The sequence below is a fragment of the Gracilinanus agilis genome, chromosome 1 (genome assembly GCF_016433145.1).
Source record: "Gracilinanus agilis isolate LMUSP501 chromosome 1, AgileGrace, whole genome shotgun sequence".
NCBI lineage: Eukaryota > Metazoa > Chordata > Mammalia > Didelphimorphia > Didelphidae > Gracilinanus > Gracilinanus agilis.
In genome coordinates, this window is record NC_058130.1 from 376,401,876 (window position 1) to 376,426,690 (window position 24,815).

The 24,815-nt window shown below is 37.1% G+C and overlaps 1 protein-coding gene across 1 annotated transcript in view; it reads left to right on the forward strand.

Annotated features, from left to right (window-relative positions):
• The window catches only part of C6 (complement C6), a 72,252-nt gene that overhangs the window by 26,129 nt on the left and 21,308 nt on the right, over positions 1-24,815 (forward strand). The window contains exons 6-13 of the mRNA XM_044664130.1: positions 6,286-6,424; positions 10,202-10,402; positions 12,382-12,622; positions 14,385-14,507; positions 17,009-17,175; positions 20,759-20,984; positions 22,349-22,520; positions 22,736-22,847. Of these exons, the coding sequence (XP_044520065.1) occupies positions 6,286-6,424; positions 10,202-10,402; positions 12,382-12,622; positions 14,385-14,507; positions 17,009-17,175; positions 20,759-20,984; positions 22,349-22,520; positions 22,736-22,847 (1,381 nt within the window). The remainder of the gene's footprint in view (positions 1-6,285; positions 6,425-10,201; positions 10,403-12,381; positions 12,623-14,384; positions 14,508-17,008; positions 17,176-20,758; positions 20,985-22,348; positions 22,521-22,735; positions 22,848-24,815) is intronic.

Genomic DNA, 24,815 nt, shown 5'->3' on the forward strand with positions numbered 1-24,815 from the left:
ATATATATATATATATATATATATATGCTAGGCACTTGATTAAAAACACAAATAAAAAGAAATAGTCCTTACTTTCACTGAAATCATTTTGGGGCAGTTGTGTTCAGGACCATGAAACAACCCCCAAACCATCTCCCCCACATCCTCAACATGAGAAGTTAGGAAAAGAACATAGCAGAGAACAGCTATTTATAAGCCACAGTTCTCAGGTTGCCTTCTGGGCTCTCATTATTGTACCTAGAGGTTGTGTAGGATGTAAATAAAATAGTACTAAAAATATGCCCCAGAATATTGGAGATAGAAAAGTGGAAGTGGCCGGACCACGGACTGGGGGAGTTGTGCTGCTTTGCAGGGTCACATATAGCCATGTCATATAGTCAACATGAATGCAAAAATAGCCAATATTAAGAATTGTATTAGGGCTGCAATGCAAAGTAGCAATATATTCTGTAAAAGACCCAAAATAGCACCACATTGAGAAAAAGATAAATATTAACAGCTGTCAACTCTTCAATAAAATCGACAGCATGTGTCAAGGAAACTGGTAGATTCTGGTCAAAACGGTCACCCAGTTACAATTCATTTATGGATGCTGGATTGATAAGGATCTATTAAAATGAAAAAGAGGACAGGCAGCATGGAATGTGGATAAATACTGGATTTGGAGTCAAGGAAGGTCTCGGTTCATTTTTCATCTATGATGATTACTAATTTGGGCAAGTAATTGGTGCATCTAGGATTGGATAAAGAGTTGGATACCACCAAGAAGTCCTGAGTTCAACTTAGGTCTTGGACACTTCCTAGCTGAGTAACTCTGGGCAATTTAATTAATGTCTATCTGACTCCATTTTCTCAACTTTAAGATGGGGTGATAATAGTACCAACTTCATTGAGTTGTCATGAAGATCAAATAAGTTGCAAATGAAGTGTTTTGTAAAACCTAAAGCACTATGCCAATGCTATAGCTATTATCATTATCATCATTAGTAGTAGTAAAAAGAAGATAATAATAGGCACTATCTAAAGGTAGAGTTATGGTGCCACCATAAGGTTTTTTTGAAGTCAAAGGAATGGGATGAGATCCATTTTTGCAAGATCTTGGACAAGTCAGTTATCCAGGGCCTCTTGGGGTCACATGAAGTGCAAAAATATGGTTTTTTAAAATATATTGTTTAATTTTGTAGTTATAAGTCAGTGATTCCCAAAGTGGGCACTACCGCCCCCTGGTGGTGATGCAGCGATCCAGGGAAGCGGTGATGGCCACAGGTACATTTATCTTTCCTATTAATTGCTATTAAAATTTTTTAAAAATTAACTTCCAGGGGGCTAAGTAATATTTTTTCTGGAAAAGGGGCAGTAGGCCAAAAAAGTTTGGGAACCACTGTTATAAGTGATAGGATTCCAATATGGTGTCACTTGGGTTAAGTGGTCCTAATGTCCATAAACACATCAGCAATGATAGACAGCCTGTATTTTTCCACTGGTTCAACTCATGCTGACCCGGTGTCTCCTGCAGTTCTAATTGCAATGATTTCAATGCCAACACCTATTTCTAGGGTCTCTGACTACCTACTTGAACCCTTACTCGATTTCTGGTCCAACTCTTCCACCCAAGTCTGATATCAATAAGTGAGCCCAGGAATTCCTTCACTACATCTAGGTCTGATTAGGAATGCATCCTTCCCTATCCAACATGGAATATCTATTCTCAACCCAGCCTGTCTTTAAGGTATAAAACATCTTTGCTCAGATTCCATTCAAAGAGATCGTTTCTCCCACTGAGATCTTTGCTACTGTATACATCTCCTTCTGTCAGAGGAGCGACTCACCCTGCGGGTGACTGTCTCTATTGCCATTTGTGTGTATGTGTGTACTTTGATTTTTTTCCTACTTGCCAAATAAGCACATGGTATTGGCCTGGATTACCAAGAAACTCCCTTCCAATACTAAATTTATGCTCCTATAACTGCCTTAGAGAAAGAGAGAAAGTCACTAGTTATGGTATGGTTCGAAAATAACTTTCCATATTTTATCTTTTTTTTATCATCCCTCTAAGGTTAGATCATAGAAGAGCTCATTGAAGATTAGGAAGGTGAATTGATTTCCCCAGAGTCTTATAGTTAACATAATTAGGACTCATACTTGAGTGTTTGAACCCTTAGGATAGAGTTCTCCAAGAGAAAGTCAATGTAGGTAACACAGTGGATGAAGCTGTTGTCCCTAGATTCAACAAGTCCCTCATTTGTTATAAACATTTAATATTATAAGCAAAACAAAAGTTACCCATACTATAGATAAGTGTCCCTAGATACAAGTAGATACTTCCTAACTCTGTGATTCTGGGTAACACTTAATTTTTCTCTGCCTCAGTTTCCTCACCTGAGAAATAGGAATAATAATGATACCTAATTCCCGGGGTTGCAAAGATAAAATGAGATAATATTTGTAAGGCATTTTGTAAGCCTTGAAATGCTCTGATAAATATTATGTATTATTATTTATAATTATTATAACTATGTCCCTAAATTCTATCCTGAGGAGAACTACAAGGAAATTCCAAGGAGTGTGAGTTCAGCTCCAAATAAGGAAGAATTTCCTAATAATAAAAGGTTTCTAAAAAGTGAAATGATTACCTGGATCAAGGGAAAGTTCCCCATCATTGAAGGTATTATAATAAAGGCTAGATAACCACTTATTTGAGATTCTAGAGAAGGTAACCCTGCTCGGGGCTATATTAGATAAGACAGTACTATGTAAGAGGAAAACCAAAAACTTTCAATGTGGATTCCAAATACCTGAATTTGAATCTCCAGTAGCTCTTTATTTACATGTGTGACTTGGAATAAATCACTTATTTAGCAAATAGTTCCTCATTTGTAAATTAAGAGAATTAGAGTTCTGGGTTTGCAGTAAGGATCTGGGTTCAAATTCTACTTTACTGTCTATGTGGCCCTGAGCAAGTTTTTCATCTCTCCATGCCTTAGTTTCCTCATTTGTAAAATGAGTGTATTAGACCAGTTGGGTTCCATAGAGGTCCTTTCCAGCTCTAAGTATGCTTCCTAAGATTCTAGGATTTAATCTAAGACTTAAAAAACTCTTCTTATTAGACTGTATTATATTATTTTTCTTTAAAAGCAAACTTTGAAGGCTATGTTTGTTTTACGATGAAATATTGATGAAGTTTAAATTTATGTTTTGTCAAATCTGGAACAAATAGCTAAGGAGACTGATAGAAAGCTAAGCATGTTCAAAGAGCAACTAATCCCAATACTATACAGATTATTTGATATAATAAGCAAAGAAGAAGTCCTACCAAATTCTTTTTATGACACAAATATGGTACTGATTCCAAAGCCAGGGAGATCAAACACAGAGAAAGAAAACTACAGACCAATCTCCCTAAAGAACATAGATGCAAAAATCTTAAATAGAATACTAGCAAAGAGACTCCAGCAAGTAATTAAAAAGATCATCCACCATGATCAGGTGGGATTTATACCAGGAATGCAAGGATGGTTCAACATTAGGAAAACCATCCACATAATTGACCATATCAACAGTCTAACAAACAAAAATCACATGATTATCTCAATAGATGCTGAAAAAGCCTTTGACAAAATACAGCATCCATTCCTATTGAAAACACTGAAAAGTATAGGAATAGAAGGACCTTCCTAAAAATAATAAACAGTATATACCTAAAACCATCAACAAACATCATATGCAATGGGGATAAATTAGAAGCCTTTCCAATAAGATCAGGAGTGAAACAAGGATGCCCATTATCACCTCTATTATTCAACATAGTACTAGAAACACTAGCAGTAGCAATTAGAGAAGAAAAAGAAATTGAAGGTATCAAAATAGGCAAGGAGGAGACTAAGCTATCACTCTTTGCAGATGATATGATGGTATACTTAAAAAATCCTAGAGAATCAACTAAGAAGCTTGTAGAAATAATCAACAACTTTAGCAAAGTTGCAGGATACAAAATAAATGCACACAAATCATCAGCATTTCTATGTATTTCCAATACATTACAGCAGCAAGAGGTAGAAAGGGAAACACCATTTAAAATCACCCTAGACAATATAAAATTCTTGGGAATCTATCTACCAAAACAAACACAGCAATTATATGAAAACAACTACAAAACACTTTCCAAACAAATAAAACTGGATCTAAACAATTGGAAAGCTATTGATTGCTCATGGGTAGGATGAGCTAACATAATAAAAATGACCATTCTACCCAAATTCATTTACCTATTTAGCGCCATACCTATCAAACTACCAAAAAACTTTTTTACTGAATTAGAAAAAACTATAACAAATTTCATTTGGAATAACAAAAGATGAAGAATATCAAGGGAAATAATGAAAAAAATGTGAAGGAAGGGGGCCTAGCAGTACCAGACATTAAACTATACTATAAAGCAGCAGTCATCAAAACAATATGGTACTGGCTAAGAGACAGAAGGGAGGATCAGTGGAATAGACTTGGTGTAAATGACATCAGCAAGACAGTGTATGATAAACCCAAAGAGCCCAACTTTTGGGACAAAAATCCACTATTTGACAAAAACTGCTGGGAAATTTGGAAAACAATATGGGAGAGATTAGGTTTAGATCAACATCTCACACCCTATACCAAGATAAATTCAGAATGGGTGAATGACTTGAATATAAAGAGGGAAACTATAAATAAGTTAAGTGAACACAGAATAGTATATTTGTCAGATCTCTGGGAAAGGAAAGATTTAAAAACCAAGCAAGAGTTAGAGAAAATTACAAAATGTAAATTAAATGGTTTTGATTATATTAAACTAAAAAGCTTTTGTACAAACAAAAACAATGTAGTCAACATCAGAAGGGAAACAACAAATTGGGAAAAAATCTTTATAAGGAAAAACTCTGACAGGGGTCTAATTACTCAAATATGCAAGGAGTTAAAGCAATTGTATAAAAAATCAAGCCATTCCCCAATTGATAAATGGGCAAGAGATATGAATAGGCAATTTTCAGGTAAAGAAATAAAAAATATCAATAAGCACATGAGAAAGTGTTCTAAATCTCTATTAATTAGAGAAATGCAAATCAAAACAACTCTGAGGTATCACCTCACATCTAGCAGATTGGCTAAAATGAAAGAAGGGGAGAGTAATGAATGCTAGAGGGGGTGTGGCAAAATTGGGACATTAATGCATTGCTGGTGGAGTTGTGAACTGATCCAACCATTCTGGCTGGCAATTTAGAACTATGCTCAAAGGGCTATAAAAGAATGCCTGCCCTTTGATCCAGCCATACCATTGTTGGGTTTGTACCCCAAAGAGATCATAGATAAACAGACTTGTACGAAAAATATTTATAGCTGTGCTTTTTGTGGTGGCAAAAAAACTGGAAAAGGAGGGTATGTCCTTCAATTGGGGAATGGCTGAACAAACTGTGGTATATGCTGGTGATGCAATACTATTGCGCTCAAAGGAATAATAAACTGGAGGAGTTCCAGGTGAACTGGAAAGACCTCCAGGAACTGATGCAGAGCAAAAGGAGCAGAGCCAGAAGAACATTGTACACAGAGATTGACATACTATGGTAAAATCAAATGTAAAGGACTTCTGTACCAGCAGCAATACAATGACACAAGACAGCTCTGAGGGATTTATGGTAAAGATGCTACCCACATTCAGAGGAAGGACTGCAGGAGAGGAAACATATAAGAAAAACAACTGATTGAACACATGGGTTGGGGTGGACATGATTGGGGATGTAGACTCGAAACTACCACACCGATGCAACTATCAACAATTTGGAAATAGGTCTTGATCAATGACACATGATAAAACCAGTGGAAATGTGCATCAGCCATGGGTGGGGGGTGAAGGGGGGTGAAGGGGAAAGTAGGAGCATGAATCATGTAACCATGTTAAAAACGAATATTTATCCCAGCTGTGTGACCCTGGGCAAGTCACTTGACCCCCTTTGCCTACCCTTACCACTCTTCCACCTATAAGTCAATACACAGAAGTTAAGGGTTTAAAATTTAAAAAAAAACGAATATTAATAAATGTTAAAAAAAATAGCTAAGCATGTCTCAGAAGGGGTATGTTGGTGGCTTCTGGCTTCCTGGTCCTCACCTATCCTCACCCTCTAGACATGACTTACCAGGCCAGAATAAAATCTCCTCCTCTCTGGCATATCTCAGAAAATATTCAGGGGACAAGAAGAAGAAGGTCTAGATACTGCTTCACTGTTGTTCAATTCCTGGAAATTACTTTGTCTCTAGGTTTCACATTCTGGCAGGAGAGCCCAGAGGAGAAGTCCTTGATAACACTTTCACTGGAGGACAATGTAGAACTGTCAGAAGCAGCAGAACCAGTAACCCCTACCGTGTCCCAGCCAATATAGAAAGCATCAACTTTGAGGTACAACCACATGGAGGTCCCTTGTGACACAGGCACCCTCTAAGCCAAACACTAAGGGTCTGGTTCATTTTGCAATGTAATGGGGGAAGTGATATTTCATGTGAGAGTCAGAAAACCTAGGGAGGACACTGAGGACATTCTCAGGACCAGGTAGTGGGTGCAACCTTCACATAGGGAAATGGTTCAATTGATTCGGTATTCTCAAGATATTTTCATTCCCATTACTGATTTTCTATAGATATTAACTGAGCAATGAAAATAAGTCCAATACTAAGAGCCAGTTGCTCCAGACTTAAGAAAAATCTAATAGTCTAGTAAAAAACAGGCAGGAAACTTCTCCTTTCAATAAGAATCTGGTTTTGTAGTAAAAATAAGTGATTTGGGGACAGCTAAGTGCTCAATGGATAAAGAGCCAGGCCTGGAGAAGGGAGATCCTGGATTCAAATCTGGATTCAGGACACATCCTACCTGGGTGACCCGGGGCAACCCACTTAACCTCCATTGCCTAATCCTTACTGTTCTGCCCTAGAACTAGTACCTGGTATTAATTGTAAAATGAGAGGTAAAGGGTTTGGTTTTGTTTTTTTTTAAGTGATTTTTTTGCTGGCAATGTTAATTTTCCCACCTTGATGTTTTAGCCCAATGGGTTTCAAATGTTTTTGATCATGGATGCCTATTAACAACAAAAAAAAGTTTTGAGCAAGAACCTTCAGTAGGTGGATCTTTACTTATTCATGTTAAATGCATGTACTATTATGCTAATAATTATGTATGTCATAGAACATACAGATATAGGCATTTCAAAAGGATAAAAGTCAAAATAGTATTCCATCCTGGAGTCTGTTGACAAAAACAGATCTGAGCTTTAGTAAAAACCACTTTGGCAGTTATTTGGAGAATGGATTGTAAAAGGGAGAGACTTGAAACAGGGACAGTTGTAAAAAGGCTATAACAGTAGTCTGGGTGAGAGGTGATGAGGGACTGAACTTGGATGATATCAATATAAGCAGAGAGGAGGCGACCAATAAGAGAGAGAGATAGTTAGGAATGTCAAAATTTGGCAATTGATCTGACAAAAAGGTGAGGAAGAGTGAGGGGCTGAGGATGACACAAAGGTGGTGAACCCAAGTGAAAGAATGATGATGTCCTTGTTGATAATAGGAAGGTTTGGGGAAAAGGTGGGTTTAAAAGAAAAAAGAACTGAGTTCTGTTGGAATCCATCCATCACTACTCATCTTATGAACTTCCCTCTGTGCCACCTCCCCCCCCAAAAAAAAAGAAAAAATGGAGAATTTTCTCTAAGAGCCTCTTCCATATGGGAAAGATGTGTTGGTGAAATGGGGTAATGTGTGGAATTTTCCCTATGTTACCTATACAGCTGCTACTATGGGTGCTTAGGTAGCAATTAGATTATAACTGTCCTAAAGAACCTAAATCCAGATCAGAAGGAAGGAACTTTTGGCATGCAAAACTACCATTATGGAAAGTTAAAAATTTGATAATTGCTCTGCCTTTGGCAAAGAAAAAGGAAAAAAAATGGAAAATGAACATTTCTCAGACTCCTCATTTAATTCTTGCATCTATCCAGATGTCCTTATGCCTTCCAATTTTCTTGTTCTGGTTCCTCTATTTCTCCATGAGTATTTCTTAAAATATAATGCTACTACATCACCTCTTTTATGTATTCTATTCCTTTTGAATAAAGCACATTTTTCAGTCATATTCCAGTTATGTGTCTCAACTTACCAAGTGTCAGTGATATCTATAAGATAAAATTTGTTTCCTTGTGTTAGGACCTACATAGAGTTCCCTCTTTTCGGTATCCATAAATTGGGTATCTATAATTAGACATCTGAGATCAAATGTTTTATTGCAAGATCTCTTCTTGCATAAAGTCTCCTGAGAATGAACTTTCTTCTCTTTTGCTATTCTTCTTTGGGTATTATATTTGCTACTGTCTGCTGCTGTGCCTTGCCAGATCTATGCAGTTTTCTCTTTCCTTTTCCAGTTAAAAATGTTCTAAATCAAATTAGCAAGACTCCAAGAAAATATATCTCTGAATATATCTTTCTATGTTCATATCTATATCTATTTCTGTATTTGTATCAACAAATAAATAATGTGTCTCAACAGATAGCTTATATATCTCTGTCATCTACATCTCTATCTCATTTCTATCTAGAATATCTCTATATCTATAGTTATAGCTACTTATAAATTTTATTTGGCTTCCTTAAGTATACTCCATCCCTGGTCAAGAGTCTGTCATTCAAGTTTCAAGTCATAGTTCAGAAATTGTAACCCCATTCTTTAACAGCATTTTCTTGACCAGCAGAACTCTCCTTTCACCTTTCACCTGAATCCCCTACTTCGGTCAGCAGTAGTAATGAAAATCCCACTAGTGCCAGTAAATGCTTCAATTTCTTACCTAAATATTCATTTTATTTAGCAATATTTTCTGTGTGCCTTCTGGAGATATCAAATGTCATCATATGAATTAGTGGGAAATTATGATTAGATTTGACAAATCTCAGGAAATATTCATTGTCACATGCCCCAGGAAGGAAAGCAGACCTCTCTATTTTTGACATCTTCTTGACAAACAGCTGCCTTTTTAGCTCTCAGCAGGAAGGCAGAAAGTTACTAACCACCACTACTTCTTCATTTGCCTATGGCTGATAGATTTCCTGATGGCACCAGTGAATCCACAGTATCATTCTTTGGAGCAAAAAAAAAAAAAAAAAAAAGCTGCTTTTCCTGAAAGGTTCCTACTTATTCCTCTAGGGGGAAAGCATCATCATTATGATTTAGGCTCAAATGTTTTTATTCCTCACTTATTTAGATTTCTAACTTTGCTTCTTGGTATTATATACTTTTCTTACCCTTCATTCTCCTGATAAAGGAAGGATTTCCTACTGTGGCACACTATTTGTTATTTGGATCTTTCCTCAGGGTTTCAAATCCTTCCTATAAATCTTGGGTAAGACACTTAACCTTTTGTGGTCTCAGTTTCCCCATCTATAAAATAGAGTGAGTGGTTGGACTATATAATAGATTCTTTCTTGCTTTATGTCTATAAATTAATTAAATTAGCATTTATTAAGCCCTTACCCTATACTGGAGCTATGCTAAACTCTGGGGATTTAAACAAGATAAAAAAGACAGTTTCTGCCCTGAAAAGTTCTGCAAGTTCAGAAGTCTATAAAGGAAGACTTTGGGAGGAGGTTAGGGCTCCATCCTTCAGCCCTTCAATCAGAGGAGAGGGACCAAAGAGGAGCTGAGAAGGTGAAATTGAGGATAATGATGAAATTTTAGATGTTCCGCTTATCTTGTGTGGGATATGAGGACTGAAAGTAGAAATTTATCTATTTAGATTAGTAGTTTCTAGGATCCAGGTGTGGGAGAGAATTGATGAGCTTTGAAATAAGATGCTTATCTCTAAGGGGCCCTATCAGCAAGACTTCACCAGGAATAAGTATTCAAACTGATAGGATCTGCTTCTCTCATATAGGACCAGCCCCAGGACAATATATTTTTCAGTGTGTGGGACACTAGGGAAAAAGTGGCTGCTTCTCTTTTTGCTGTTGCTGGGGATACAAGCAAGGCTTACATTGGTCTACACTACTCAAAGCATAGTGATAGGCTTACATTTTAGCTATTCTAGCCAGGTTTGGGGTAGAAGAGGAAAGGAGAGAGAAATCAAATTACAGTTCACATTCAAACCAAGATGAGATGATGCATTATTTCATGGGTAATATGCAAGATTTTTTTCTCCAGGTGAACAACGAAGAAGAGGATTTGCAAACTAATTTCTATAGTAACCTAATTCCTCTGGGAAATGATCGTGTTCTTCATAATTCTGCTAGTTACCAAGGGCATAGTCGTTCGGGGATTCCATTATTATGGTCCACAAAAAGGAAGGAAAGAATCACTCAACATTCCTCCTTCAAACAAGCTATTCAAGCTTCCCACAAAAAGGTAGGGGGAAATGACTCATGGTCTTTTTTATTTTTTCCTATGCCAAACAAATTTAATTCAAGAATGTCATTCAAAGCTCTATAATCCAGACAAATGGAATTATTTCCATTACCCATTTGTTTTTCTGCCTTCTGCCCCTTCCCTAGCTTTGGCTCCCATTTCCTTACATGCCTGAAAAGGTTTCACCAAAATCACATTGTTTTTTTCCTCTTATAATCTCTGTCTTCCCTGACCCTCCCACTCCTTAAGTTCCTGACTATTTGTTATTTGGATCTTTCCTTTAAATTTACCACCTTCTCTCTTATTCATCAGAAATTTGCTCAGGTCTGTAGTAGAACTCTCTTGGAGATGTAGGATAGAGCAGTCCTGCCAAAATCCAATACACACTCCAGAGAAGATGCAGTAGTCTGCATCCTGTTGTCCATGATGACTCTAAAACTCAGAGACTGATTCTTATACGTGAGGCCAATAGAAAGAAAACTTGAAGGGACCAGAATTGCCCCTTTAATGTATCCATGTAATATTGGCTCAGCAGCCAATTAAAAGAATCATCATAACCAAGAGCAGGGTGTCAGAGGATATCTACACTTACTCTGAAAAGAATGTCATCCCACTTTGGGTCTTACCCCCTATCTCTACCCCCATTAAGCTGTTTCTTCCTTGATGGTAAGCCCTATGACATATAATACCTTTATGTTTGTGTTTTGTGCACATTTTAGCTACTACATCAATGTTTACTAAATTGAGCAGAAGGGAGTACAATGAAATTTTGAACAAGTCACTTAATGTCTCTAAGCCTCAATTCCCTCAACTCTAAAATGAGAGAATTGGATTAAGTAGCCTTTGAGGTCCCTTCCAACCCTAGATCTGTGGTACACTTTTTGTTTTATGAGAAGAAAAATATTTTATAACCACAAAATTGGAAAAAAAGCAGGGACAATTTAGAAGGTTAATCTAGACTGATAAGCTGTTAAAGCCAAAATACAACTTCCTAGTACCAATTTAAAATGGTACAAAGAGAGATAAGATGAAAAGAGCTGGTTTAATTGATTATTTATAGTTAGTTTATTTTGTCTACAAATGGAAGAAGAGAGTGTATTTTTAAAATAATTCCTAAATCATTTAGAATCAGAGAATTTAAGACCTGGGTGGGACTTTAGGTATCTTCTAATTCCACCTGTTCCTTTTACAGATGAAGAAACAGAGGGCCAGGGGAGTCAAGTCATGTGCTGAGGGTTGTACCTTGGACCTAGGTCTCTTGTCTTCCCAGGCTCTTTCTATTCCACTTGTGATGTAATCTTCTGGGGGCAGTGATACATAAGAAAACCATTACAAAAAGAAAATACCCTGAGGAAACATGAATCCTGCCTTTGGAGTCAAAGGATCAGGATCTAAATCCTGGCTCTGTCATTCTGTACCTGAACAACCTGAGGAAAGACATGGGCAAGAATTGCTCAAGGTCAAAGCCCTAGCAGGAATCAGAGGCAAATGTGACTAAGACACATGTGAGATTGACTTCTTTGGACCTCAGTGTTTTTATCTGAAAAGGAGGAAATTAGAGGGTCTCCAACATCCCTTCCAGCCCCAAATCTGAGGTTTTATTTGTGAAGAGCAAGAAGAAGAAAAAGGATTTCATTTCCAGGCTCACCATGACTTGCTAGAACATCTTGGCTGTTCAGTGCTTTTGAGATCTGGGATTTGAGGGATATTGCTCATGGATTCCTACCAAAGCCCATCAGTGACATTATCAAGATAATCTCATCTGTGATATCTCTAGAGTATCATGGAGAACAGGTGCTCCTTGAATGTGAAACTTTTGAATTTTGTAAGCATCATAAATAATAAAAAAGTTGCTCTAAGACCTTTAGTTTAGACTCAACATAACTGGAGAAATGAAGAAGAAAATGGCTCATGGAAGCCCTGTAAGTGACTGCCTCCAGCCTCCATTAATACCAATTTTTTTTGGTTTTTTTCTTTAGGATTCCAGTTTCATTAGAGTCCATAAAGTAATTTCTGTGCTCAACTTCACAATGAAACCCACCAAACTGCAACTCTCAGATGTCTTTTTGAAGGCACTTAACCATCTGCCTCTTCAGTATAATTATGCCTTATACAGCCGTTTGTTTGATGACTTTGGGACTCATTATTTCACCTCTGGTTCCATGGGGGGTACCTATGACCTCCTCTATCAGTACAGCCGGGAAGAACTGAAGAATTCAGGTAAAGTCCCTTTTACCCTGCCATCATTGTAAGGTACACAAAATTGAAGGGATCCTAGAGTCCTAGGATTGGGTCTGATAAGGATCTCAGGGATTATTTAGCCCAACCTTCTAATTATAAGTAATTTTATAAAATATATATTATGTTATAATATAAATATTATAATTTTATAATTATATCAATTTTAAATATCTATAGCTTATCTCATATTCATAATCAGACTTGATTGGTCAGAAATAGCAAATTAATATTTGGATTTTGAAAAATACCCTTCCCTACTTAAAATAAAAAGGGCAATCAGATCTCTTGGTCTCTCCTATGTAAATATGGAAAAGATCTGTAATATAGGGGACTCTTTCTTTGGATTTTCCCAACATTGTAGCTCTCAGCCTTCCATGCCTTGGTAGGTTAAGCCATGTAGAGAGGTGTCTGAGATATCTGAGATTAATTAACTTACTCAGGGTCAAAATTCTAGCAAGTGTCAGAGGCAAGATTTAAGCCTAGATCTTTCTGACTCCAAAACTAGTATTTCACTATATTAGTCTCACCTATAGATCACAATGACTTTTAATTAGCCAAATTAAGTTCAGTAATAACATAAATGTATGAAGGTGGATATAGCCTTGGGTTCATTTATCAACAGATGATTTCTTTGTTGGGTTTTTATAGCAGCCCTGGGTGAATCCTCTAAACATAGAATCATAGAAGTTAGATATAAGAGTGGGGATGGACTTTAGGGACCACCTAGTATAAACCTTTATTTAACAAATGAGAAAACTACTAGCCAGAAAAGTCTCATGGTGAGTTGGTAGTAGAGTGGAGGTTAGAAATCGTGTTTACTGACTCTAAGATCAATGTTATTTTTCTCCCTTTTGATCAGAGGTTTTCATCCTTGTTTGTATCATAGATCCCTTTGGCAATCTGGTGAAAGCTATGAGAATTTTTTCTTTCTTAGAATAATGCTTTTAAATACTAAAAAATACATATGGTTATAAAGGAAATCAATCATATAGAAACATAGTTATCAAAACATTTTTAAAAAGCAAGAACCTCTGTTTTAAATGTAAGTTATTATCCTAAAGAGCATGTTTGATATGTAGTCAGAGGACCTAAGTTCAAATCTAGCTTTGCTATTCACCAGATATATGATCTTGGGAAAATCACTTAACATCTTGGACATCAGTTTCTTTATCTGTTAAATGAGGAAACTTCCTACAGTTCCTTCCAGTTCTAAATCTATAATCCAATAATGCTATAATTTCAGCTAAGTGATACTCAATCAATAAAATCTCTACTTAACATACTCATTTTTAAGAGAAAGAAGTAAATAATAAATCGAATCAATAGCATCAGGTCCATTGGGCAATTCTGTCCCACTTAAATCCAACTTATGTGTAAGTCAATACATCACCCTACGATGTCATTGATCCTCTTTGAATTAAAGAATAAACAACAATTTGTTATAAGTATGGACACCAAAGTCAGTGAAGGACAAAAGGAAAGACTGTCAATAATAATGGGATATTGTACAAAGGTCTGGGTCTTTGACATGTGACCCTATAAGAATATTGTATTTCCAAGGTATATCAGGGTCATATTCATCCTGGCAGAAGTACTCATCTCTAAAAGTACCAGACAGGCATGAAAATAGTCAATCGATTTCTGATCTCACCATTGGTGGAGACCAGAAAAGGAAAGGAGCTTCTCCATTAACTGGAGGGATTATCCTCAGGTTTGTTCTGCTTGTGTCTTGCTTCCTCAGGCTTAACAGAGGAAGAATCCCAACACTGTGTCCGCATTGAAACTGTTAAACGCAGACTGTTCTTCAAGAAAAGAAAAGTGGAGACCAGGTGCACCAAAAACAAGATGTTAGAGCGCTATGAAGGTAATGGCAGTCTCTTTTGGTAAGAAAGATGCAGTAGTGTGTAGGGTTTGACTTGAATATGACTATCATTTCTCCTTTTAGCTTTCTGTCTTCCAGGCTAATCATTCCCAGTTCCTTCAACCTATCCTCAAATCACATCATCTTGAGGACCTCAGCATCTTGGTTGTCTTCCTCTGAACACTTCCCAACTTATTAATGTGGCTTCCTGAAATGGTGTCAGAGGGTTCTAAGAGGTCCTGACAACATTTGGGAGTCCCACAGGGGTAAGGAGAATGAGACATAGTCAGGAGGGCCATGAAGCTGGTGGCAATCAGAGGTGAGGTTTATTGATCACAACTAATATTTTATGGAGAAAGTGACATAGGCTAAGGGATTAGGTAAGCTTTTTACATGGATAATTGTTCTAATGATTTACAATCTTAGTACAATGATTTAGTTTACCTCACCAGAGTTTTCTATAGGATAATAAATTGCAGGTAAATATGTAACCCAGATTCTTAGGGAAATATTTGCTTCAGTGGATTTGTCAAGAACAGCCAGTTATTACCAAGTACAGCAGAGGAGGAGTTTGGGAGATCTCATGTGAGGAGTCATTCTGGTTTTGATTTTTCTGGAATCCACTCTCACTACTGGGGGCTACAACATGGCATCCATAATTCATCACAGTCTTCACGCCACTTGTGGCCTGACCCATTCAGACTAGTACAACAAGAATTCTCTCAAAGTAGCCTAAGGTAGCCCTGGCTCTTTTTGTGCCATATCTTGCTATTGACTCATGCTCAGCTTGCAGTCCACTAAAAATTCCAGATTAATTTTCTCTTCAGATGACCTGTTATCTGACCATGCTTTGTGTCTTATCTATCAGGTACTTGTACTGCTGATTTTTTTTTTATTCGAGGGGTAAAATTTTACATTTCTCTGGATTAAGTTTTATTTATTCATTTCAGCCTATGGAAAAAATGTAACTGGGCTTATTTACATTTTACTCCTTCATCCCAGTATTTTGTTTAATTATTAAATTATGTTTTAGCTCTGAAAAACAAGAGCCATAGTTAAGACTTACCTGGGACTCATAAGGATCAGATTATCCTGATCATGGGACCAGATTAAAGCTCCCACTCACATAGACCATATTAGCTACCCCTTTTTCACCAAGTCACTATTACTTGTTTCTTGCTGTTTAAATTTTTAATCTTCAAAGGTTAAATGTTATTGAAGCAACATAGATGTCAGAACTGGTGTTTCTGGTGTCAAGGTTTTGCTCTTTAAGCCAGAATAGATAGTAGTTGGCCAAGACCTAGAAATTTTATGGACTAAATGGGGTAGATCAAGTGATTGGGTTTTGTTTCCACTGCTTGAAATGTAAGTAAACAGGTAGACAGTTGACATTAGCTAGTAGCACTTAGTAATGGATCCCATGATCAGGGTTGGACTGTCAACCAGTGGGAGTGGTTCCCAACTGTGAGTCCAACTGATGGGGGTTCAATTCAAGAGATAATGAGACCAAAGCAAGGTAATATAGCAAATCTTTAGTGGAGGAAAGAAGTGACAAGGGGATGCTAGTAGAGGTGGTTGTGGAGTCCCACCCAGGTGGGGAAATCATGAGATCTTATAGCATTAGGATTTCAAGGGTAATATAACCTGGGTTGCCTTTATTGGTTGTCTCTGGGGAAGGTAAGCTACTTTGATTAACTTCATTGGATATCCCTGAGAGAAGAGGGAAGTCCTGGTTTCTAGGGACCGAGGGGCCCAAAGTTGCAGGATGTTGTTGGCAAACATTTTCTTGGCTTTTTGTTGCTCATTGGGATTTGTTGGTTTCCTGTCATCTACCTGGGTTTTGTTGGTTTCTGGGGTTTCTCATTCTCTATGTTTATCACCAAACACTGGCTCTGAAGGAACCCAAGGGCAGGAGTCAAACCAGTCATTAGAGGGAGTATTCAATGAACATAGGATCATAGGTATAGAAGTGGAAGAGACCTTGGAGACATTTATAGCCTAACCTCTTTCCTTTCCTGCCAACTCTTATTTCACAGGTGACTTGACCATGGTCACACAAGTGACAGCATCAGAGCCAAGACTCAAACCTAAGTCTCTTTATTTTAAACACAACTTCTCTTTCTTCTAAATAAATCTTATTTAAATTATTCCCTTGGATTTGGTTGATAATCCTTTTAGTTAGATGGTTGCTTGACCCTTTTCCTTTAGGCTTAAGAATATTTTCTTTTCCATCTTACCCCAAACTAATCATAGCTCCACTATGGTTATTGCTTACATTAAAAACCAGTATGAAAAGCAATATTCCCTAAATAGAGGCATGAAACTTTCTTTGACAAAAAAGTACACTTGACTTTTCATTTGTGGTACATTTCAGATAAATTCAACATATTTAAGGGATGACCCATAGCCATGAGAGAAATACAGTCTCTCCCGGATGCAAATAAGCAGGATTTCTTTTAAAGTGCAAAATGCAAAGATACAATGAATTTGAAACCCCTCCACAGGTTCATTTTTGCAGGGAGCTGAAAAATCCCTATCTCTGGTCCGAGGAGGAAGAAGTGAATATGCTGCTGCTTTGGCATGGGAGAAAAAAGGGTCCTCTCCAGAAGAGACTGTATTTACTGAGTGGCTGCAGTCGGTGAAGGAAAACCCTGCTGTTGTTGACTTTGAGGTAAAACTTATCTGATGACTAATGGTCAGGAAACAGCAGTCATTCTTAAGCAAATAAAAGCAAACTTCCTACAGTCCATTTCTCATTCTCCTTGCCTTCCCCCAGTCAATAAAGGAAATATATTTTTCTCTTTAGCTCAATTATAGAATGCACCCGTTTCCCTCAGACATGAAATTGAAAGTATATTGTCTTTGTTACCCAAACAAGTATTTTGGAGAAAACTATTTAGAATTCAGGGCATGCATCAAATGTATTTGAATATCCAACAAGAGAGATTTGTTGCATTTTTGTAAAATCTGTGCAAATATTACTTTTTGCTTCCCCCTCAGGAAATATTTAATTTCTTTTATTTTTAAAACTTACTTTCTATCTTAGAATAAATACTAAGCAAGGAAGAAGAGAAGTAAGGACTATACAATTGGGGTTAAGTGATTTGCCCAGGATCACACAGCTAGGAAATATCTGAGGTCAGATTTGAATCTAGGGCCTACCATCTCTAGCCCTGGCTCTCTCTATACTGAGCCACTTAGCTGCCCCTAATAATATCTAATTTCCATATTTGTCTTACAAATCTTTTATTTAATTTGATGAGCCTTCCTTTGTAAAATTCAATTATGATTGAATGGAAAAAAAATGTCTCTAGAGCCATTTGGTTTCCAGCTTATACTATTAGTTTTATTAAAAGAGTTATCATTAGAGCTCAGACTAGTGCTGGAAAGAACCTCAAAATCTATGTGGTCCAAACTACTCACTGTACTGATGAGGCCCAGGGAAGAGAAATGACTTGTGCTGGGTTACAGTAGATAGAGGAAATATCATAGAGGTCTGGATTTGAACTCAAGAGCCTGTACCATTCTGCCTCCACTGCCCCAGTGTGCTTGGGTATTTCTGCTCAGCACAATGCCTAGCACATAAATGCTTAATAAATGCTGGGTGAATATTGACTGATTGACTACTCTAATTTAATGATAGGAGGTCATCTCTTCTAGGGTTGATAAGAGGTTTTTGTGCCCACAAATCAAGATGATTATTTAGAGATGAAAGGGGAAGAGCCATTGCACAATTTCAGTGGGAGCAGTTACAACTAGAAAATGAGCAAATATTACAAATCAAGACTGGATTTGTTACTTTGTTGATTATCTAGACTTAAGAAAGTGTTAGGGATAATGATAACAAAATAGATTAAACTTAAAAGTGTGTCCTGTATGTATTTTTTGTTAAATAGTGCCAGTTGATAAACATTTATTAGTGCACCCTTGGCTAAAAGGGACCTTAGAAGCCACCTCATCCAACTCCCTCATTTTGCAGATGAGAAACTGAGATAGGGAGAGGTTGAGAAACTTTCCTACAGCATATGGCCAGTAAATGTCTGAGTCAGAATTTGAACCTAAGATTTCCGGATTTCAGTTCCTATAATCTATCTGTTATGCCCAGGTGCTTCTACAGAGATCATCTAAATTTCTTTCCAACCTGGTTACGTCGAAGCACAAAAGAAATATGAGCTTGGCAAATCCAGAGCTACCTCTGCCCTAAATGTTCGAATGGATCTATTGGATCACTCGCGCCTGATCTGTGACAGTGCCTTCCAAATTCATATTAGACTGATCAGCCATAGTCAAACACATTGTGATGTCATTGGTCTTCTTCAAAAATGAGGAGAAGCAATCTTGTAAACAGAGCCAGTTTCATAAAACTGAGCATCCCTAAAAGGATGCAATATTTTCTTTAAGTCAGGAATAGGTAATTCAGTCCCCCTGCAAGCTAGTTCTTATTTACATGCAGTATTAAGGAGGGTCATTTATACCATATGGGGAAGAGAGATCAGAAAGCATAGCTGGCTGTTTATATTTTAAACATAACAAAAGAATAAATGCTTCAGGGCTCAAGCCTGTCACACCAAAAGTGAGGCTGCTCTCTAGCAGTTCTATTTGTTTGTCACTGTTAACTCTGCCCTTCATGCTACTACTCTGTTTATTTCTTCATTTTTTTGATATTCCATCTCTCCTTATGGTTGCACTATAAGCCAAAACATCAAGGTCAGAAAACCTACTTTCAGTCTCACTCCCATCCTCTGCCTGATTCTCTATGAAATTTTAGCAGAGGTACTTAGCCTCATTAGCTGCGTGACTCAGAGTTAGACAGCTAGAATTTATTGGGCACCTACTATATACCAGGCACTATCATCCACATTATCCTTTGTATAGATGTCTCTGAGAAGTGCACAAGAGCATGGTATAAGATTAATTTAGAGATTAGCACTTCTCAGTGGAATAACTAAGAGGATGGAAGGGACACATGATGGCACGCCTCAGAGAAAGCAAAAACAGCAAGACAAACGTACAGAGATATATAGAAAGCCAGTCTCCATTTTCTCACAAAGAGAGGCAGTTAAGCTTCCATTTTCATACAATTAATCCGTAGAGAACTTCCTTCTACAGTTACAAGACTGGAATGGTTTCCTATGTCATCCCTTTTAAGTGAGAAATGTATTGGCTTTTCCCTTTCATTCCAATAGTCTTTTATATTGATAAAAAACATTTAGTCAAAAATGATTTGACTATTACTCCTAAATCATCCATCGGGCAATCAATAAACATTTATTAAGTGGCTGCTATGGGAAAGGCACTGTGCTAATGCTGGGAACAAAAAAAAAATTCAAGATAGTCCCTGTTCCCAAGGAGCTGACAACTGAATGGGGGAAGATAATACACAAAAAGAAGCTGAAAAAGGGATGGGGGAAGATCCTCTGAGAGATAGAGTGCAACTGGGTGGAAAATGAAAAAATGACTGGCCTAAGTTCCTTCCTTAAATGTTTTAGAGGGAGTTCTCAACTCTTCACATACCACCCTACTCAAGCTCAGAAGGATTCCCCAAGGTGCGAGTTCTAGAGCTAAAGTAATCTTTCAGGAAAATAAAGAGGGTTGTAGACCATGATGGAGAAATCCTGAGGAATGCAGCCTGGTGGGAAACTAAGAGTATGTCTGACTATATCATACTATTACTCAATAAACTACTGCTGTTCCTTATTACATTCAGAATCAAATATAAAGAATCAGCATCAAAAGTTGTTTGGCATTCAAATGCCTTCAAAACTTGATTTTTTTTTCTTTCTACATTTCCAATCTTCTGACATTTTACTCTCCGCCATGAATTGTACAATATAACTATATTAAACTAATTGCTATTCCTCCAATGGGACATTCTAATCTCCAATCTCTATGCTTTTGCAATGGCAGTCCCCTATGCCTATGTTTTCCTTCCTTATACCTCTTAGAATCCTAGCTTCCTTGAAGAATCAATTCAAAGAGCCTTTCATATAGGAGGACTTTCCTAGTCCTCTCAGCTACTAGAACTGTCCCCTCAGGGGTCACCTTCCATCTACTCTGTATTTTGTTTATATTCATTTATATGATGATATGATTTCCCCATTAGAATACCATCTCCTTGGGAGCAGGGATTTTTTTAAAACCTTTCTTTGTATCCCCAGTGCTTAGCTTACAGTGCCTGGTACATAGCTAGTACTTAATAAATGCTTACTATTTGAATGAATGACCAATTACTCTTCTTTGTGGTATTCTCTTAGCTGGCACCTATCTTGGACTTGGTGAAAAACATTCCTTGTGCAGTAACAAAAAGAAAAAATCTCAGACAAGCTCTTCATGAATATGCTGAAAAATTTGATCCTTGTAAATGTGCCCTTTGCCCTAACAATGGCAAACCCATTCTCTCAGGAACTGAATGCCTTTGTGTGTGTCAGAGTGGCACCTACGGGGAGAATTGTGAGAAAAGAGCTCCTGACTACACATCCAGTAAGTAACAGGACATTATTATAAAATATTCATTTCCTCTCTAAAATACTTTTTAAGACAGTCAATGAAAATAATCCCAACCTGCATAAAATCCTTTTTGGAAATATCCTGGAAAGTACTGGAAAGGCTCTGAGCTTTGAAGAAGGGATTGGAGAGAAGTAAGTAAACAGGATTTTTATTAGGTGCCTACTATATGGCAGATACTGTGTTAAGCGCTTAATAGACTATTATCTTATTCAATTCTTACAACTCTGGGAAGCAGGTGCTATTATCTCCATGTTACAGTAGAAAAAGTTGAGGAAGACAGGCAGGTAAAGATTATGTTACCTACTCAGGGTCACACATCTACTAAGTGCCACTTGGCTGCCTAAGTAATAGAAAAAGAAAATTGACATTGTAAAGGAGGGTAAATTCAACCTGAACTAATGTTTTTAGGCCAATGATAGATATAAGTGTTTTCTGGTCTTCTTCTATAAAGCTCTGGTTTTGCAACTCCCAGATCTTCCATTAATTCATCCACTTACTCCACTCACGCAGTCCATTTGTTATATTCGATAAATATTTGTTAAGCTTCTACCATGCACAAATCACTGTGCTTTAGCATTGGGGAAAAGCAAAGTTTAGATAAAATGCTTTAGCCTGCCTTTGTTTTGCTTCCAGTCTTCTAATTGTGCCTATTATGGTACAAAGTTTCTATAATATTGGTCAACATTCACAAGGAATAAGATTAAAGACTATATGTATCAGAGGTAATGATTCTCCTGTGACCACCTGCTGGAAAATTAGAGGTTGATAACTGCTCTTCCAGCAGACAAACCAGAATCAAGATCTAATTGGTACCCACTTACTACAAGTTCTAGAAAAAAAATATTCTTTATTTCCATTTATGGACAACTTATTCATGATTTCTACTTGAATGTAAATCCACAATAGATGTTAGTAATTTATCATTTTTCATTGACGAGGATAGTCTTGTGTCTCTCCCCAAGAGAGAGTGATCTAAGCCCTCCTCATCAGTAGGTTCAGTTATATTGCATTAGGCTGTAAGCTCTTTAATGTCATGCACTGTAAAGATCCCGGATGCTTAGCACAGTGTCTAGCACATAGTTGGTACTTAATAAATGCAATTGACTATTGACTGACTGGCATGGATGCCACCTATGTGTCCAGTTGGAAATTGAAGTGACAGAAATGAAAGGTGGTAGTCATCCACAGTCTCTCCCCAGGTGACTCCCTAGTGGAATTTCTAATTAAATACCCTAATTATGCTATTATTGTTGCCTTTTTCTTGTAAATGAGCCACAATCCTGGACTCTTCATTTGGAGATCTTGGGGAAAGTTAAGTAAGTCTCTTCTTGTCCCAGATGAAGTCGATGGTGCTTGGAGCTGCTGGTCTTCTTGGAGTCCATGCGATGGCTCTTATAAAAGACAAAGGACACGTGAATGTAACAACCCTGCACCCCAGAATGGGGGGAAGCCCTGTGAAGGAGAGCAGGAGCAAGAAGAGGACTGCTCTTTTTCAATATTTGAAAACAGGTGAAGAATGGGAAGGAACTAGGGATTTTCTCTTCCCTGATACAAATGACAAAGGTCAATAAGATATGATCAGTATCTAACATATTTTGAAAAGCAATCCTGGGGTGTTATTGGGTTTTTCTCTAATTTTTCTTTGAAAAATACACACACACACACACACACACACACACACACACACACACACACACCACAAGCTTGACTTTTTGTTTCCCCAGGGGAGATCTCTGCATAAATGATGATGAGGCTCTAAAGGAAGTAGATATTGAAGAAACTAATCCTGAGTCCGGATGTGTAAAACCTATTCCTCCTGAAAATGGATTCCTCAGGGTAAGCTGCCCTAACCATGCACTAAGTTAATATTAGAGCCTTGGGCATAGAGGAAAATAAACAAACTTGAACCCTGGGACCACTTCTGAGGACAGTTGTATTTTCACTTCAATAAGTCCCTGTGGATTTAAAAAAGAGAAGGAAAAACTGGGAAGCCCTATGCTTCCATCCCATGTCTGAATTTTCTGGTGATGTCCATCCCTACCTTTCTGCTTCCACCTGGATAAATCGGGAACAAAAGGAACAGACTGCATCTACCCTCACTCTCTCACTCCCCTCAAACCCATCCCACCCTGCTCCCCATCTCACCCCCATCTTCATTGGAGAGTTAATCAACTTTATCTTTCTCTTTGGCCAGGAAATGTAATTAATGGTATGTGAATGTGAGTGGAGAGCTGAATTCAGATCCACACACACTTGAATAATTTGGCAGTGGTGTAGCTAAGACTTCTATGCTTATTTCTAGGTCTGGGAATGCTATCTAAAAGATGGCCTTTATAGCCTAAAATGGCCTAAAAGACATTGGGTCTGAAATTGTTAGCAGCCACCTTACTTTAAGGGAAATAATAGTTAATACTGTTCTTAAAATGTTTTTTTATTTTTATTATATTTTAATTGTATTTTTATTATTTTATTATATTTTATATTATATAATTATATTAAATATTTATTGTTTTATTATATTTTTATTAATTATACTTTTTTGAATTTATTTCCTCAATATGCCTACATAGTATAAATTCAGTGGAATGCCACCCTCAGGGTAGGACTCCACCTAATAATGGTGAAATTATGAGAGTGAACTTGGGCCACCAGACTTGCTAGATATATTTCTCTAGTAGCTCACAAAAGCCAATTTTAAAGTTTTAAGTTTCAGTACAGGCATTTATATCTCAGAAACCAGCAAAAAATACAAATTAGGATTTGAATTATTGTTTTGTTGATTAAGCTTGAGAAACTGGTGGATAAAATATGAATAATGCTGATTAAATTTAAAAGTGTTCAATGGTTTTTTTTTCTTCAGAAAGCTGAGTGTTAAAAATTTACCAGCATAAACTGAATAGAGTAATGAATTACAAATTATCTTAGAAGACTGTATTATCTAGTTAATTTGACCTATCTAGAGCTCAGACAATTCATTATTAAGTCCTGAGTGAAACAGATATAGTCTTACAAAGCATTATCTGAATGGGAATGGAAAGAAGACTGGTCCTTTTCAATATTTAAAAACGGGGGAAGGATAGAGAAGGACTTGGACTTTCTCTTCCTTGACTTAGGGGATGCATGTACTCTAGAAGAATATACATTTCAAAAAGTTTGACACATATGGACACTCTATGGACACATAAAGATTCTCCATTTGCCTTTGCTTTTCCCAAAATTAAACCAATTTATTTTAAATGCTACAATTAAAAAGAAATGGATTATTAATCTATTAGTCTGATGGCTATTTTATAAAAAGAACTCTCAAATGTCATCTATTTTTATACTCAGAAGCACACTCAAACTTTGTTCTATTTGGATCTCTATAATTTAAAGACCATAGCGTGGCTACTAGTCACTACGGAACAATTGGCTTTTGCAATGAATGGAGTTTTGCAAAAGCAGTAATTACTGGCTTACTCTAATGAGCTATTCCTGGTACTTTTGAGGTAGGGTCTATCAAAGGTGGACACTCTACTGAATTCATCATGTTGTACCATAGTAGGACATTTCTCCAGGGAGTTAAGCCCTGTATATGGAGACAAAGGATAGCGATATTAGTTATAATTTAAAAGTTGATTGGATTTTAAGATCCATAAGGACAGGGAGTTTGAGCAGCCAATACATTTTACCAAAATATATTGAGCATTTAACAAGTAAATGTTTGTTGAATTAAATTAAAACTCAGACTTATAGAATCTGGCTTCATGTGTGAAGTGGTGAATGGTAAATGAGGTAAAATATGTATCCCAAGTGCTAACCATT